The following is an 18,617-nucleotide window of genomic DNA, read 5'->3' as shown; positions in this document are numbered from 1 at the left end:
TTACACCAGCGGAAATTGGAAGTTCTCGTTGTGGTTCTGCTCCGTGCTCGTACAGTAAGTGTGTCAGCAGCTCTGCAGGTTTCTCCGTGGCTCAGTGACTCCAGAGAGGCTGTTAAAGTTTAGTCAGTGTGTTATTGGGTCAGTAAATCCAGCAGGTAGTGAGTCAGGACTGGTGGGGAGAAAAGACTCTGAGCTGCAGCTGTGAAACAGGGAATGTTTGTGCAACTACAGGATGAAAATATTGAGAATTAAACAGTTTGAGATGTTGCACAGTCAGCTTGTTTGTGTATTGGCTTGAGCTGTTGATAATGGAATCTATCCGAGCTCTGGTGTGTTTACGGCGCTGACAGCAGATCTCAGATCAACTATTTTTCTCAGGTTGTTTGTTTACATCCCCAGTTTCTCCTGCTACACCTCTCTCTGCTTCATTTATCTGCATATAGTCCCTTTTTTCTAGACTACGAGGATTTTGTTGCCCACGTTTCCCTGACTGGTTTGTGTTTTCCTTGATGATTGCTGTGATAATGTTGGCCTTGCTGCTCTCCGGTGCTTGTAGCCGGAGTTTGCCAGGACAAACAGATCAGCAGGGGTCTTGGATTACTGTGAAGAACCTGCCAGCCCTCCCTCCCTTCATTGTTTTCAACCCAGAAAACTATTGATCACTTCGCCAAAACGGGCAAAACAAAAAGTGCAACATAGACCTACTAAACCAGCTAATATTACTAACAGTTTGGGGCTGTTTAGTCCATTTTTACTCCCTTTCATTGCTTTCTCACTTCAACACTTTCAACCCAAAAAACTTGATGATAACTTTGCTAAAAAAGCAAAATATCAAGCAACACAAGACCTAATACACCAGCTAATATTACTAACAGTTTGGGGCTGTTTTTGACTCCTTTTTATTCTGCCTTTATATAAACTTAAAAATGTTTACCATGCTATGTTGGTATCATTATTTTCAGCACAACCTCACCTATATGTCCTGATCATTATTTCTCCCTTTTTAAATTACTGGGTCAACATTTTGACCCTAAAAAAACTAGTTGATAACTTTGCTAAAACGGCAAAACAAAAAGTGAAACACAAGGCTTAATAAACCAGCTAATATTACTAACAGTTTGGGGCTATTAAGTCTTTTTTGACTCCTTTTCATTACTTTTTCACTACAACATTTTGAACCCAAAAAAACTAGTTGATAACTTTGCGAAAGCAGCAAAATAAAAAGTGAAACACAAGGCATAATAAACCAGCTAATATTACGAACAGTTAGGTGTTGTTTTGTTCATTTTTAACTCCTTTTCATTACTTTTTCACTTTGACTCACCGGATCAACATTTTAAACGCAACAAAACTAGTTGATAACTTTGCTAAAACAGCAAAATATTAAGCAAAACAATACCTAATACACCAGCTAATATTACCAACAGTTTAGGGCTGTTAGGCTGTTTTTGACTCCTTTTTCATCCTGCCTGTATATACCACTTTAAAAATGTTTACTATGCTATGTTGGTATCATTATTTTCTACACAACCTCACCTATATGACCTGATCATTATTTTTTCACTTTCAACGATCAACATTTTATTTTTTAGGATTTTGAAAACTATGTTTTTTTTCACTTTGACTCACTGGATCAACGTCTTAAACCCCCAAAAATAGTCAATTAGTTGCTAAAACGGCAGAACATCAAGCAACACAAGACATAATATACACCTATATATAACCTGATAATTATGTGCCGTCTATAATCTAATCTCTCTGAGCTCTGGTGTGTTTACGGCGCTGACAGCAGATCCCAGATGATGATGACTATTTTTCTCAGGTTGTTTGTTTACAGTTTCTCCTGCTGGATGTTTGTCAGGCTGCTACACCTGTTTCTGCTTCATTTTCTCTGCATATAGTCCCTTTTTTTAAACTCTGGTGCTACGAGGGATTTTGCTGCCCACGTTTTCCTGACTGGTTTGTGTTTTCCTTGATGATTGCTGTGATAATGTTGGCCTTGCTGCTCTCCGGTGCTTGTAGCCGGAGTTTGCCAGGACAAACAGACATGCCGGCAGCTCAGCAGGGGTCTTGGATTACTGTGAAGAACCTGCCAGTCCTCCCTCCCTCCCTCCCTCCCTCCCTCTCTCTGTGGTGGGGGATTCCTATTTCAGCCTCAGACTCTCCCCGCAAACTTGAAGTGGTTCCGCTTACCAATTTTCTCTGGCATGGCAGAGACAGAAACCACATGTGAGAACACCCGCGGATCCAGTTTCACTCGAGCACGGAGCGGCGAGGCCGGCCTCTCGCTGGGACTCAACTCTGCTGCTGCATGACGAGGATGTGCTGCTTTCTGCGAGGAAACTCACTGACTGAAGCAGGAAATAATCGATGAGCTTCTCACCGAGCGGCTGGCTGCACTCTGACTGAACCTGGACTCATTTAACCTCATTAATCCCTCATTTAGCCGTGTGCCCTGCTTTAAAGAGGATTAAAACAGGTGATGGAAATGCCTCTGTGATTGTCCCCGTCATTATTCAATGGCTGGATTCCTGCAGTGGAGCTTTGGACACGTCCATCTATAAACCAGGTCTCTTTCTTTACAATTTTAGCAGTCGAGCTGCATGAAAAATTGGTTTTTATTCCACATTGTAGCCTTTAAAGGAAAGGTTCTACATTTTAGGAAATAAGCTTTGTTCTGAAAGGAGACATGAGCTGAATGAGTTGCATTCAAATCAAAGCAAATATTTACATTTCTAATTCTTTTTCAAGCTTGATTTCATCTTAGTAGCTGAATAAAATAGTGTAAATAAATATTATTCTGTTCTTTTTTGCATGAAGTAGATCAGTTTAAGTGTAGAATATTTCCAGTGCTTTACCTCGCCACAGACAGCCCTGTTTGGGTTTATTTTGGGGAGAAATGAAGCTGTTACATGCTCTTCTTAAACCAACCAGACTCCATTGAGAAAAACAATAATTTTACTTCGCAGCATGCAGGAGTTGCTGGTCTACCGCTGCGTCTATCCTTTAGTATGTTTGTGTTTCTGAGTGATTTTTGGTGTTTTAAAGGATTCGTTCTGAATCACCAAAGTCCCACAATAACACAAACAAACCAGCCAATCGAGGCAGCGACTGACCAACAACCATGCTGCTCTGTGATGTAAAATTACTGTTTTTGTTAGTGGAGTCTGGTGGCTTTAAGAAGAGCATGCAACAACTTCAATTCCTGCAAGAGGAAAGTGAAACTGCACCTCTGCAGCATCACATGCTGTTTGTTTTATCCACAATACCACAAACAAACAAATAAATCAGAGTTTTGCACCCCTACTTTACAAAAATATGGTCCTATTTGAATATTTAAAGGTTAAAATAAAAAGAAGTAATCTGTTGGAGGATAATAAAGTTACACATATTAACAAAAGCTATAAACAAGGTCTCTTTCTTTACAATATTAGCAGTAAAGCGGCATGAAAAATTGGCCTTTTATTGCACATTTTAGCCTCTAAAGGAAAGGTTTTACATTTTAGGAAATAAGCTTTGTTCTGAAAAGAGACATTAGCTGTTTGTATGAATAAACAAAGCTGCAGGAACGTTCTTTGGTCAGTCGTGTTTCCATCAACTAATGTCTCTGCTTGCTCTTCTTATTGCCCTGAGTGACTTCTGTGTTTTAAAGGGTAACTTCTGATGCTCCAAATTCTCACAATAACACAAACAAACCAGCCAATCGAGGCAGCGACAGACCGGCGACCATGCTGCTCTGAGAGGTAAAATTACTGTTTACTGTCAGAGGAGCCTGGTGTCTTTAAGAAGAGCAACAGCTTCATTTCCCGCAAGAGGAAAGTGAAACTGCACCTGTGCAGCAAATAAATCAGAGTTTTGCACCCCGACTTCACACAAATCTTTTCCTATTTGAATATTTAAAGGTTAAAATAAAAAGAAAGTAATCCGTTAGAGCAGTAGTTCTCAACCTTTATGAGTCACGACCCCCAATTTAACATGCATGTTGTCCGCGACCCCCGCTCACTGAACACAATCTCACATGCACAGTTCAGATCACCCTAAAAAGAAACAAAATGACCAAAAAATGGAAACAAAATGACCAAAAAAGACAGAAAATGACCAGAAAAGACAGAAAATGACCAAAAAAGGAAACATAATGACCAAAAAAGACACAAATTGACCACAAGATGATAAAAAAAGACACAAAATGATCAAAAAAAGACACAAAATGAGCAAAAAAGACACAAAATGACAACAACAAAAAAAACACAAAATGACCAAAAAAAGACATTAAGTGACCAAAAATGCATTAACACATGAACACTTTAACACAGTGGAGACAGAGCTGACTTCCAAAATGATTTGGTGACCCCCAGAAATCATCTTGCGACCCCAATTGGGGTCTGGACCCCCAGGTTGAGAATAGCTGCGTTAGAGGATTATAAAGTTGCACATGTTAACAAAAGTTATCTCCACCTGCAGCGTGGAGTGGAATCAGGAGCTGCAGAGAACCCGTCCAGGGAGGATTTGTCACCTTGTGAGGATGATTCAGGCTTTTAAAAATGATTTGCACAAGGAGCATAACCAAATATGCAGTTGCGCAACCTTCAAAGCACTTCCAGTCGCCTGTGACAGTCACGCTAGCATGCAGACTCACAACAGTCACTCACAGATGTGCCGACTCCACAGAACTGGGTCATATTAGATGTTTGTGTATTTTTGGACCCAGTGAAGTGTGTTTCCCTCCGAGAGGCAGATGAAGATTGCAGTTTGTGCACTAAACTCTCTGTGTTGTTGTTGTGAATGCAGAGCAGCAGGGACGTCTGAGTGAGCGAGGCTTTTAATGTTCAGTTCTCACCAGCTTTAAGGAGACCGGAGTCATAAATCAGCCGTAAATCTGTTGAGAGTTTCAGTGGCGGTTTGGATCGGCGTGTGAGGACAGAAGAGCTCTGAGTGATCGCTGCACATACTACAACACAGAAATGGGCTTTTACTTCCACTTGCATGCTGCAGAATGATAACTTAAAGACCAAACATGGAGCCACTTCAGCTCAAAGTGTTCCCATCAGCTGTTTCTGTCCTCTGCTGCACCAGATTTATGGATGTTTAAAGCAGAGTGGAGGCTCAAAGTGCAGCAAAGTGAGTTTCATCTGAGCGGGAATTTGATTTAGGTGTCTCTGAGTTCAGGTTTAACTGCAAGTATATTTCACACTTTTTTATCTGAAAGCTCAGTGTGTGTGTGTGTGTGTGTGTGTGTGTGTGTGTGCGTGTTCTTGTACTTCCTACATAGTGAGGACCGGAACACGTTTTTAACCAACAGAGTGAGGACATTTTGGCCGGTCCTCACTTCTTTAAAGGCTTTTTTGAGATTTCAGACTTTGTTTTAAGGGTTAAAGGTAACAATTAGGTTTATGTTTAAATAAAGATAATTAATTAACTAACTGAAACTGTATTGTGTGGTTACAAAACTAACTAAAATTATAGTGAAAATGTCCTTCGTTTTCGTCTTTGTCAACTTTTTTCAGACATAATGAAGATGGATCAGACAAAGGAAATAAAGGCAAAATTTACTGTGACCTCTTTTAATCTCCCACCCAACAAATACCCCATTATAAAAAACTGAAACTAGTAAGAACAACTCTAAAACTAATGAAGAATTCAAAAATATTATAACCTTGCAAGGGAATTCACTGTTCCTACATAGTGAGGACCGGAACACGTTTTTAACCAACAGAGTGAGGACATTTTTGCAAAGTGAGGACATTTTGGCCGGTCCTCACTTCTTTAAAGACTTTTTTTAGATTTCAGACTTTGTTTTAAGGGTTAAAGGTTACATGATAATGATAATTAACTGAAACTGTATTGTGTGGTTACAAAACTAACTAAAATTATAGTGAAAATGTCCTTCGTTTTCATCTTTGTCAACTTTTTTCATACATAATGAAGATGGATCAGACAAAGGAAATAAAGGCAAAATTTACTGTGACCTCTTTTAATCTCCCACCCAACAAATACCCCATTACAAAAAACTACAACTAGTAAAAACTACTCTAAAACTAATGAAGAATTCAAAAATATTATAACCTTGCAAGGGAATTCACTGTTCCAATGAGGGCCCTAACAAAGATAGAAGTGTGTGTGTGTGTGTGTGTGTGTGTGTGTGTGTGTGTGTGTGTGTGTGTGTGTGTGTGTGTGTGTGTGTGTGTGTGTGTGTGTGTGTGTCATGCAGCAGCTATTGTACAGTGTTTATAAGCTGCCTGCAGCTACAGGATGACTCACTTCTCTCTCTTTGTGTCGTTGGTGCAGTTAATCAAATATGTGCTTTTAATTTGACTCTTTTGAGCCGAATGTGTCTCATTCACGCTGCTCTCGTCTTTTACTTTGCCTTGTTACCATCTCAAATCCTCTGATCACTCTCTTGTGTGTCTCCACCTGCTCCGGGGAGGGTACATGGAATTAGTCTGTGTCTTTGGTGTTGCAGACTGTTTGATGCTTGCAGAAAGCGTTTTTACTGCCTGTTGATCCTCCTGGGAAAGAATGCAGCTTGATTTTACAGGAAATGACTTAATGCAACTCCCTTGAAACAGCCACTAATAATAAATCATGCAAAAGCAGCATTAGTAGGTGGATAAAAGCGTCTTTCCAGCTGCAGAAACTTCACTTAAATGCATTCTGCTGGATGCATTTTCTGTTGCAGGGACGGTTTGTTGTGTTCATTGTGTGTTTCTCTGGGTGGTGTTCATGTTTCCTAACTGTCTCGCTGCAGCGTCACCACACAGGAATGCTGCAGAGGCAATTTAATAATGATTATTATAAGAGCAATGCATCTAATAGATTTGATTTACAGCACACAGAGTGCAGTTTTAAAATCCTTGCATGCTTTAAATTTTTGATTTTTATTATCTTTTTATACTTTTGTGGCTCGTGATGAAAAAACGGCTGTTCTATTAGTCTCGCTTGTAAATGGATCAAGTGGTTTATGAGGTGGAATAAAACTGTCTCAGCCTGCTGCAGCTTGTGTTTCTATCGATGATACTAAATCATATTTTCAGAGATGATGCGTTACTAATGCGGCTACATTTCTAATTCTTATGCAAGCTTGATTTCATCTTAATGTGCCATCTGATAGCTGAATATAAAGGTCTAGATAAATAGCATGCACATGTTATTTTTTGTTCTTTTAGTGTGTTTGTGTGGCCATGTATTACTCATGTTGTGTGAACTTTTAGGTAGTTTGTTTCAGTTTAAGTTCACGCTGTATTTAGAATATTTTCAGTGCTTTACCTCGCCACAGACAGCCCTGTTTAGGTTTGTTTTGGGGAGAAATGAAGCTGTTGCATGCTCTTCTTAAACCCACCAGACTCCATTGAGAAAAACAGCAATTTTACTTTTGCAGAATGCAGGAGTTGCTGGTCTACAGCTGCATCTATCCTTTAGTTTTTTTTATAATTCTGAGTGACTTCTGTGTTTGAAAGAGTTCAATCTGAGTCACAGAAGTCGAACAATAACACAAAAAAACAACCAATCGAGGCAATCAAGCATGCTGCTCTGTGAGGTAAAATTACTGTTTTTCTCAATGGAGTCTGGTGGCTTTAAGAAGAGCATGCAACAGCTTCATTTTCTGCAAGAGGAAAGTGAAAAGTGGTGAGAATACTGTAAATCTAGGTTTATTAAGCTGTTGCATGCTCTTCTTAAAGCCACCAGGCTCCATTGAGAAAAACAGTGATTTTACTTTGCAGCATGCAGGAGTTACTGGTCTCTGCTGCATCTATTGCTTAGTTTTTTGTGTTTCTGAGTGACTTTCGGTTCGATCTGATTCACCAAAGTTGCACAATAACACAAAAAAACAGCCAATCGAGGCAATCAACCATCCAGCTCTGTGAGGTAAAATTACTGTTTTTGTTAGTGGAGTCTGGGGGCTTTATAAAGGGCATGCAACAGCTTCATTTCCTGCAAGATGAAAGTGAAAAGTGGTGAGAATATTGTAAATCTAGTTTTATTTTGGGGAGAAATGAAGCTGATGCATGCTCTTCTTAAACCAACCAGACTCCATTAAGAAAAACAGTAATTTTACCTTGCAGCATGCAGGAGTTACTGGTCTACCGCTGCATCTATTGCTTAGTTTTTTGTGTTTCTGAGTGACTTTGGGTTCATTCTGATTCACAAAAGTCACACAATAACACAAACAAACCAGCCAATCGAGGCAGCGACAGACAAGGAAAGAGGAGCATGCAACAGCTTCATTTCTCCCCAAAATAAACCCAGATTTACAATATTCTCACCACTTTTCACTCTTCCTCTTGCAGGAAATGAAGCTGTTGCATGTAATAGCTTCATTTGGTGAGAATATTGTAAATCTGGGTTTATTTTGGGGAGAAATGAAGCTCTGTTGTTGCCGCTCTGTGAGGTAAAATCACTGTTTTTGTCAGTTGATAGCTTTAACGAGAGCAACTGCTTTATTTCCTGCAAGAGGAAAATCAAAAGCAGTTAGAATATTGTAAATCTAGCGTGTTAGAGCATCATTTTCTATTTTAACTTGATAAATGAGTAAAACTGTGAATCAGTGATGGAATAAATTAGATTTCTGCTGTTTGACTAATCAATTAATAACTCCTTGTTTACACTGTGTCTGCTCAGTGTCTAACAATGATGATTTGTGATTGAAACCCTCTTAACAGAAGCATGGTGGTGTTTTATAGAAGTGTTGCTTTAGACGTCATGCAACACTTTCATTATTTCCAGCATGTCGTCGCCACAAGCTATTCATTTTTCCAGTTTCATTAACGTCTGACTGCTGCTGTGACAGTCGAGCTCAGGAGCAGAGTAATGAGAATTCATCTTGCATTTACTGATCCGATCGACTGTTTAATAAACGGGAGACAGGCAAACATTGTTCTGTGAATCTGGCATCACCTCCTTTTTATTGAGCTTCTCCTGAGAGAAGAGGAGCTTTTATCATCAGCAGCCCATCAGGCTTAAAGAGCTTTTAGTGTGTCAGGAACTTAAATCTGCCTCTGAACAACAGGCGGCAGTCTGCCGTGTGGGAATAAGAGCAAATTGCTGTTTCACGGCAGCCGTGTTTCTTTTATGTGGAACGCTGAGCTGCAGCCTCCTGAGAGTCCCCTTTAACATCTTCAGGCTTTTTCTGCTGCAGCTGCCGACAAATTCACAGAATAAATATGAGGATGTATGTATGTGAGGATGCATGATGGTGCTAACAAATGCTGCGTCTGAAGAAGAGACGTGTCTGCTTGTGTCATATTCTGTATTCTGGGCAGCTTTCCCAGACTTTTTCCACATTTTAAACTCAGATGTGTGGTCTGTCTCCCTGCAGGTTGATGTTTGGTCCCCGGGGCCCCTCAGGGTCGATCCTCCAGCCGGACTGCTGCAGCTCAACGCCTCTGTCAGCCGACTGATCGAGCTGATTGATCGCCTGTAACTAGACGACGCAGAGCACCAGGTTACCGCTGCGTCTGCCAGCGGAGCAGCCGAGACGCTCCTGCACCGCCCCGAGTCCCCCGAGTCCCCAGAGTCCCCAGAGTCCCCAGAGTCCCCCGAGTCCCGGCCCCCAGCCCGGCCCTGCTGCCTGGGCAGGACTCCACCATCATGGACACAGAGTCCACCTACTCGGGCTACTCCTACTACTCCGGACGCTCCCGGGGATCCCACAGACACGGGTAAGACTAAACCCTCCTCCTGTCTCTGCTTTTATCTGCCAGAGTGTCTTTTATTAAGGGCCAAACCTCCACCAGGGCTGCTGCTTGGAAGCTGAACTTGCACACAAAAAAAGACGTCAAATGATCAAAACAGACATAAAATTACCAAAAAAAGACACAAAATGACCAAAAATAAATGCAAAATGATCATAAGACACAAAATGACCAAAAAAGGTGTGTAATATGACCAAAACATGACAAAAAAATGACCCAAAAATATGTGAAATTACCAAAAAAAGTGTGTAATATGACCAAAACATGACAAAAAAAATGACCCCAAAAATATGTGAAATGACCAAAAAAAAAACGCAAAATGACCATAAGACACAAAATGGCCCAAAAAGTATGTAATAAGACCAAAACATGACAAAAAAATTATCCCAAAAAATATGTGAAATGAACAAAAAAAGCATAAAATGACACAAAATGACCAAAAATAACGTAAAATGTCCAAAAAAAGACACAAAAAAGATGTAAAATGACCAAAAAATACGTAAAATGACCAAAAAAAGACATAAAATGACAACAAAACAGATGTAAAATTACTAAAGACATAAAATGACTAAAAATGAGGTAAAATCAGTCAGTCAGTTTATTTTTATTGGTGTTTTTAAGCCCTTTGTTTCGGCCTCCTCTCGTGTGTCTGGTGGCGTGTCAGAGCGTTAGTCTGTCAGCGGTGAGTGTTGCTGTCCTCAGCTTCAGGACGGACACGCTGGGAGCCTGAGAGGAGCTGAGAGGAGCAGAGAGGAGCAGAGAGGAGCTGAGAGGAGGCTCCTGTCAGCTCTTGTGGGCTCCTCCCTGCTCGCTGACGGCTCCTCCCTGCTCCTCCCTGCTCGCTGACGGCTCCTCCCTGCTCGCTGACGGCTCCTCCCTGCTCGCTGACGGCTCCTCCCTGCTCGCTGACGGCTCCTCCCTGCTCCTCCCTGCTCGCTGACGGCTCCTCCCTGCTCGCTGACGGCTCCTCCCTGCTCGCTGACGGCTCCTCCGGCTCCTCACACATTTCTCTCTCTGCCGCTCCCACTGCTGCCACCTGTTGCTGTTTAAGGAACTCTGAGTCTCATGTGGCTCTTTATCTCTTCATGCTCCCTCTTCATTCTTTCTGCTCCGCGGAGATGTGAAAGCAGCAGCTGCCCCGTCCTCTTCACCTCCTCCTCCTCCTCCTCCTCCTCCTGCTCCTCCTCTGAAGGATTCCTGCTGGACGTATGGCCTGGTGTCCCCCTCTCTCTAACATTCCCCGGGGCAGCAGGAATTTGCCCTTGCAGCTCAAAGTTGCGCTCCGTTTGGAATCAAAGCCCTCTGGTCCCTGAGGCCTCTCTGCTGCTTCTGTTTCTGAGCCGCTCCACTGAGTGACAGCCACTTGGACAGCAACATATGTGGTTCCCTGCCAAGTCTTCTCCACCAGGACCCAGCCAAAGCCACCGGCTGGCCTCTCATTTCATATTCCAAAAAAAAAAAAAGAAAAGGGAGAGAAATAGTTGCCTTTGAAACCCCTCAGCATCTTCGTTTAGAGGTGATCTCTCCACGCTTCTGGATCTCTGTAGTCTGATTACTCTGCAGAGAGACAGCGACCACATGCAGCTTCTTTCATTTAAAAATTTGCCAAAAATCAACCTTTTGCATGAACCAGATGCTTTAAAAAACAATAAATTTTGTGATTCTCCGTGCAAATATAAAGCCATGAATGACTCGACTGAAACCAACAGTCACATTATAAAAATTCAGCAAATTTCGGCCAGGATGCAGGCTGACCATAGTAAACATTTTCCCCAAAAAATTTACAGACAGTTAAAAAACCCCAATTCCAGAAAAGTTGTAAAAATAATAAATAAAACAGAATGGGATAGTTTGCTAATCATTTTTGACAAATATTCAATTGAAAACTGTACAAAAACAATGTATTTTATGTTCAAATTGATGACAAACTTTTATACATTCTGAGGTAACACAGGACGAGGCGCTTCTGGATCTCTGTAATCTGATTACTCTGCAGAGAGACAGCGACCACATGCAGCTTTCATTTAAAAAATTTGCCAAAAATCTACCTTTTGCATGAACCAGATGCTGTAAAAAACAATAAATTTTGTGATTCTTGACGCAAATGTGAAGCCATGAATGATTCAACTGAAACCAACAGCCAGATGATAAAAATTCTGCAATCTTTTTTTAGGAAAATGTGATTGGTGCAAAATAGAAAACGCCCTAAAATTGCTTGGAGTTTAAAGTTTAATATCAGTAGCCAAAAATCTACTTTTTGCACGAACCAGATTCTGTAAAAAACAATAAATTTTGTCATTCTCTGTGCAAATGTGAAGCAATGAATGACTCGACTGAAACCAACAGTCACATGACTAAAAAGTAAATAATTTACTATAGGAAACATTTTCCCCCAAAAATGTACAGGCGGTTAAAAACATGTTGTGCAACCCCCAATTCCAGAAAAGTTGTAAAAATAAAATGGAATGCAATAATTTCAGATTCTGTAAAAAACAATACATTTTTTGATTCTCCGTGCAAATATAAAGCCATGAATGACTCGACTGATAAACTTTGATACACACACATTATTCTGTTTACTTTTTAAGAAAACCTCCCAATTTTTCTTAAATTTTTGTAACAAATATTAATGACTTAAGGCATTTAAATTATTTTATTATTTTTTCGACCAGGGTTTTTGACCATTTTTTGTCCATTCTGAATAGAATAAATTGCCTAATTCAGCACCAAATGTGTGTAAAAAATGGTATCAACCAAAAAATTGCTGCAAAAGCTTCTGGGCCGTAGTTGAGCAGCATGAATTGATTAATGAAGTCATTTTTATTCGAGGTTAATTGACCAGAACATCTTGACTCACAGTGTTTAGCTGCATCTCAGAGTAATCTTCAGCTTCCAGGTGGGATTCAGGGCTGTTGTGGCATCAAAAGGTGCAGTTAAAAAAGTTTGCTGCACCTAAATGAAGCCGTTGGGTGCAGCATCGGTGCAGAAACTGGCTCACACGTTGCTGCTGCAGCTGGTAATCACACAGCAACACGATCCTGTCGCTGTGTTTGTATTTATGCATATTAAAGAGTCAATCTGAAAGATAATTTGTCAGAATATAATAGCAGAATGAGACGAGGTTGGCTGAGGTTTACACTGACAGACGGTGCTGGCTGCTCAGTCCTCCAACAGACAGACATCAGGGATCTGTCTGCCAGACACACACACACACACACACACACACACACACACACACACTCTGACCAAAACACAAGAGAAGAGAGCAGTCTTTGCACTAATTATTGTTGTTTTCGTGCTGCATGCACTGAATCCAGAGCTGCACAATGAACGTCAGAATACTTGATTTCCTCTCTACTTAACATGTTTTTGTTAATTTTTTTCAAACATATTGATGCAGTGCAATCATTGTCAGATTAGGTTGCATGCTTGTTATTTGATTTTTCTGATTAGTTTGTTTTAAAACTAATATCTGCATGCATAATGTCAATATTTTGCAGGATTTTACCCACTTTTCAGAGTGTTTTTTAGTCTCTTTCCTCCAGTTTCTCTCAGAGTTTCCTTTGGCTGCTGCTGCTGCTCTCTCTCCATTCTGAGTATTTAAATGATGACTAAAATTGCCAATCTCATATTAGCAGCCGCTCATGTGGAAAATTGGTTCTTTTGATTGGTCTAACTCAAATTACAGGGCGGCGTGCAGCCTGAGTGAAGATTTAAACTAATTCATTCACAGTTGTAATTCCATTTGGGGCTCCTTGATGATATGTTTTATATGAATGTGTAAGCTGGACATATATTTATATATTTAATGTTTTAATGGGTCTGACTGCTGTGATGGTGAAGAGGAGAGGTCACACTTGTTAATGCTTCACAGTGCTACTACTTAATGTTCTCCTGCAGAGACTTTCTGTGATATTCTCCGTTATCGTCACATTTAAACACATCCGTCCCCTCTCTCTCTTCTCTTCTACCCGACCCTGGAATGTGTCACCTCACATGGTAAAAAGGGACACATTTATAGGGGAAAATTAATATATATACTAGAAGAAAAATTACAAATATACTAGAAAACCACCCACAAATCTATGGGAAAAAATTACCAATTTATGAGGAGAAAGTGACAAATTAACAGGAAGAAAGTGACAAATTAACAGGGGAAAAAGTGACAAATTATTGAGAAAAAAGTGACAAATTTACACCAAAAAAGTGACAAATTTACACCAAAAAAGTGACAAATTTACAGGAAGAAAGTGACAAATTTACGCAAAAAAGTGACAAAATAACAGGGGAAAAAGTGACAAATTAACGAGAAAAAAATGACAAATTAACGAGAAAAAAATGACAAATTAACGAGAAAAAAATGACAAATTTATGAAACAAAGTGACAAATTTACATGGTAAAAAGTGACAAATTTATAGGGAAAAAGTGTCAAATTAACGAGAAAAAAGTGACAAATTTATGAAAGAAAGTGACAAATTTACATGGTAAAAAGTGACAAATAAACAAGAAAAAAATTACAAATAAACAAGAAAAAAATTACAAATTAACGAGAAAAAAGTGACAAATGAAAGAGGAAAAAAAAGACAAATTTACAGAAAAAAAAAGACAAATTTACAGGGAAAAAGTGACAAATTAACAAGAAAAAAGTGACAAATTTATGAAAAACAGTGGCAAATTTACAAGAAAAAATGTATGGGGAAAAATGATAAATATACTAGAAGAAAAATTACAAATTCACCAGAAAATCACCCACAAATTTACAGGAAAAAGTGACAAATTTTTGAGGGAAAAGTGACAAATTTACAGGAAAAAACTGACAAATGAACATGGTAAAAAGTGACACATTTGACACAGTCCGTCCCCTCTCTTCTCTTCTGTTCCCCCGTCCCTGGAATGTGTCACCTCGCTGCAGCGTTATCTGGGCGAGGAGCCGTCGGGTCACATGACCGCTTATCACCGCGGCGACCTCCACCCGCCCGGGTCACCAGCAGCCACACGCCCTGCAGAGTTATTAATATTTAGTTCAGCTTATCAGCCACTTTGAAGTCAAAGTGATGAGAAACATGAAGCGTGGAGCTGTCGGACAGCTTGAAAGGCTTGTTTTGTTTAGTTTTTACTGCCATAATCACACTATTTATCACAGCCAGGAACAGTAAAAACAGAAATAATCATCAGATTATCCAGCGGCCCTTGAACGCATCATGTGGCAACGATTTTATCAGGAAAAACAACAAAATCGACACTTTAAATGGGGGAATCATGCAACGTGACCCATTTAAAATTCTGCCAAAAATCAACCTTTTGCACTAAACAGATTCTGTAAAAAACAATAAATTTTGTGGTTCTCTGTGCCAATGTGAAGCCATGAATGACTCGACTGAAACCAACAGTCACATGATAGAAATTCAGCAAACTTCGGCCGGGCTGCAGGCTGTTTACACAGAGCCGAGAGGAGAGGTTGTTAAAAAGTAAATAGTTTACTATAGTAAACATTTTCCCCCAAAATATTTACTAACAGTTAAAAAAAATGTTGTGCAACCCCCAACTCCAGAAAAATTAAAATGAATTACACAGGGAAAAAGTGACAAATTTATGAAAAAAGTGACAAATTTACAGAGAAAAAGTGACAATTAACGAGAAAAAAGCAACAAATGTACATGGCAAAAAGCAACAAATTTCTCAGGTGTGACACATTTATGAAAAAAAAGTGGCAAATTAATGAGAAAAAAGTGACAAATGAACAAGAAAAAAGTGACAAATTCACAGGGAAAAAGTGGCAATTAACGAGAAAAAAAGTGACAAATTAACATGGTAAAAAGCAACAAATTTCTCAGGTGTGCAGGTCTCTGGCAGCCTCACAGAGAACAGATGTGTGTGTGTTTGGCTCTGCTGCCTCGCCTCTCTCTCTCTCTCTCTCTCGCTCTGTGTGCCGCTCGTCCTCAGGTGTTCTAGTGAAACACTGTATCTGGAGTCTGACTGGCAGCTCTCTGCCTCCCTCCTTCTCTCTCTCTCTCTCTCTCCCTCCTTCTCTCTCTCTCTCTCTCTCTCTCCCTCCTTCTCTCTCTCTCTCTCTCTCTCTCCCTCCTTCTCTCTCTCTGCCTCCCTCCTCTCTCTCTCTCTCTCTCTCTCCCTCCCTCCTTCTCTCTCTCTGTCCTCCCTCCTTCTCTCTCTCTCTCTCCCTCCTTCTCTCTCTCTCTTTCCCTCCTTCTCTCTCTGTCCTCCCTCCTTCTCTCTCTCTGTCCTCCCTCCCTCCTTCTCTCTCCTTCTCTCTCTCCACCTCCCTCCTTCTCTCTCTGTCCTCCCTCCTTCTCTCTCTCTACCTCCCTCCTTCTCTCTCTCTGTCCTCCCTCCTTCTCTCTCTCTGCCTCCCTCTCTCTGAACCGGCTTCAGGATTCACGCTGGAAGTCAAATTCTATTAATCAAATCATAGCAGAGCTGCAGGAGGAGCAGCGAGCTGCATGTTAATGAGGCTGAGGAGGAGGAGGAGGAGGAGGAGGAGGAGGAGGAGGAGGTGGAGGTGGAGGTGTTAGAAACGCTGCTGCTCACACTCAGTACATTTACACAGGGCTGCACAATTAATCCAATTTTAATCGTGATCACGATTTTTGCCGCCACGATTAAATTAACCTGATCGTCTGCTATATTTCCATTTTAAAATGCGTCTCTCCTGCAGATCTAATCAACACTTTCTAGTTTTGCACTGTAAACAGCCTGGTTGCTGATTGGATAGAACGCTTAGCAGGATGTGAAGTAGTACTCTACCCGGCAACAACACGCAACATTTGTAAAAGCCGGTGAAGCAATGTTGACAACTTAGCAACTTTGTTGCTATATTTAGCAACTTTTCAGACCGCCTTAGAGACTATTTTTCAAAAAAGCGACTGGAGACAAATCCAGCTACTTTTTCTGGTTTTATTGGAGACTTTTGCTTCATCTGCATTGGCCTCTTGTTGTTAAAGCACCTGTTCTGTCTAATAAAAAAATGTTTTGAGAACTTGTAATGCAAAAACATCTTGTCTAATATAAATAAGAAACTGTGGAAGTTTCCTGGTGAAATCTATGAGTTAAAGTCTCCAGCAGCTCCTCTCTCTCCTCCTCCTTCATTAATCATCTGGATGGTTTGACTGATGATCTCCTGCTGAAATAACCGTTCTAGAGACGATGATAGCTGTTATAATGAAGCTGTAATATATATTTAAAGGCTCTCTGCTGCTGGAGGCCACTTTCTCTTTCTGTGAGAAAGTGTTCTGGAGGAAGTCGTGTCCTTTTCTAAAGGAAGAAGCAGAATAGAGGCGGAAGCCGCCTGGTCAACTCCCTTCAGTCCAAACACTCAGAGTCTGCAGCTCCAGCTGTCACTCATCCTGCAGGAAATCCTGCTGTTATGATTCTCAGTGCTTATTGTGTGAGAAAGTTCACTAGTTCTAGTTCAGAGTGAAGTGCCAGGTTTTATTAATTTAATGATCAGAGCTTTGTGAAGGTTAAAGCTGCTTAAAGTCACTTTTTTATTATAAAAATGGATGAAATGACTTCAAGGTGTTGCTTGTTGTGTGTTTCTGCAGTTTATTTAGATGTATGAAGCTTTGTTTTAGAGCTTTTTGAATTTTGGTCTTATTAGTTTTCATTCCAGTTCCATAAATGCATGAGAGCCCGACTGATTTGGGATTTTATAGACCGATTTTAGAGGGAAAATTTTTTTAGCAACTTGTAGATTGAAAAAAGTGTCTATGTGGATTTTGCACACATTTTTCACTGTTATGACTCTGCAAAAGCTGCTTTATTAAACAAAAAACTTTTATGTAACAATACTTATTCAGAATTTAGTTATCAGAGCTTTGTGAAGGTTAAAGCTGCATAAAGTCAATATTTTTAGTTTAATAATGGATGAAATTACTTAAAGGTGTTGCTTGTTGTGACAAAACTGCAAAAAATGTTTGTGTTTCTGCAGTTTATTTAGTTTTCTGAAGGTTTGTTTTAGAGCTTTTGGGCTTTTGGATGTATTAGTTTTCATTCCAGTTAGCAATTTTAGATGCAAGAATGGAGTTAAGAGACAATATTTACACAAACAAATAATAGATTAATGCATAAATGCATGAGAGCGTGACTGATTTGAGCTTTTTCAAACCGATTTTAGAGGGAAAAATTCATTTTTGAGCGACTTGTAGAGTGAAAAAAGATCTTTTCTATGTGGATTTTGCACAAATTTTGCACTGAAAATTCTGCATTGTTTTAGAGCTTTTTTGGCTTTTGGTCTTATTAGTTTTCATTCCAATTAGCAATTTCATATGCAAGAATAGAGTTCAGAGCAACTTGTAGAGTGGATTGTGCAGCAGTTTTTCACTGTAATGACTCTGCAAAAGCTGCTTTATTAAACAAATAACTTTAATGTAAGAACCCCTATTATTTAATCTGTTATAATACATTATACAGACAAAGTATAACATTGTTAACCAATTAAAGAAATAAAAAAAAAGAAAATAAGGAATAAATTCAATCAGTCAATTGCTGATGAATATAATAAAGAATATATGCAAGTTAGTCTTATAAATAAGCCATGATTTTTATACTTTTTTCCTCGTGTTTTGCAGGGAGCGAAGCCGGGACCGCCACAAGTCTCGCAGTAAAGACAGCCGCTCTGAGAAGTCTGTCACCATCAACACGCCGCCAGCAGAGCCGCTGCTGGGAGACTCGTCTGTCCGAGGAGAACCGGTCCAGGTAGGACTAGGACCACAAACACACCTTCACCTTCATCCTCAGCTGTTTGATCCACTTTAAACCAACTCTGCTCCTCTAAAGATGGAGGTCTGGTTCTCTCTGCTGCCTGGAACACATGACCAGTCAGACTTATCAGGGATTTACCCAGCAGCAGATTTATCAGCCACTAGTCAAAATGAGCTGGAATGATAATTGTGTTTATCAGTTTATGTGGC

The 18,617-nt window shown here is 40.0% G+C and overlaps 1 protein-coding gene across 2 annotated transcripts in view; it reads left to right on the top strand.

Annotated features, from left to right (window-relative positions):
- The window catches only part of LOC131962667 (vang-like protein 1), a 70,085-nt gene that overhangs the window by 11,696 nt on the left and 39,772 nt on the right, over positions 1-18,617 (top strand). For both annotated transcript variants that reach the window (XM_059327654.1, XM_059327653.1), the window contains exons 2-3: positions 9,314-9,656; positions 18,276-18,402. In XM_059327654.1, the coding sequence (XP_059183637.1) occupies positions 9,586-9,656; positions 18,276-18,402 (198 nt within the window). In that variant the 5' untranslated portion in view covers positions 9,314-9,585. The remainder of the gene's footprint in view (positions 1-9,313; positions 9,657-18,275; positions 18,403-18,617) is intronic.

Source organism: Centropristis striata, chromosome 24 (assembly GCF_030273125.1).
Source record: "Centropristis striata isolate RG_2023a ecotype Rhode Island chromosome 24, C.striata_1.0, whole genome shotgun sequence".
NCBI classification, from domain to species: Eukaryota; Metazoa; Chordata; class Actinopteri; order Perciformes; family Serranidae; genus Centropristis; species Centropristis striata.
This window is presented reverse-complemented; position numbering and strand designations above follow the sequence as displayed.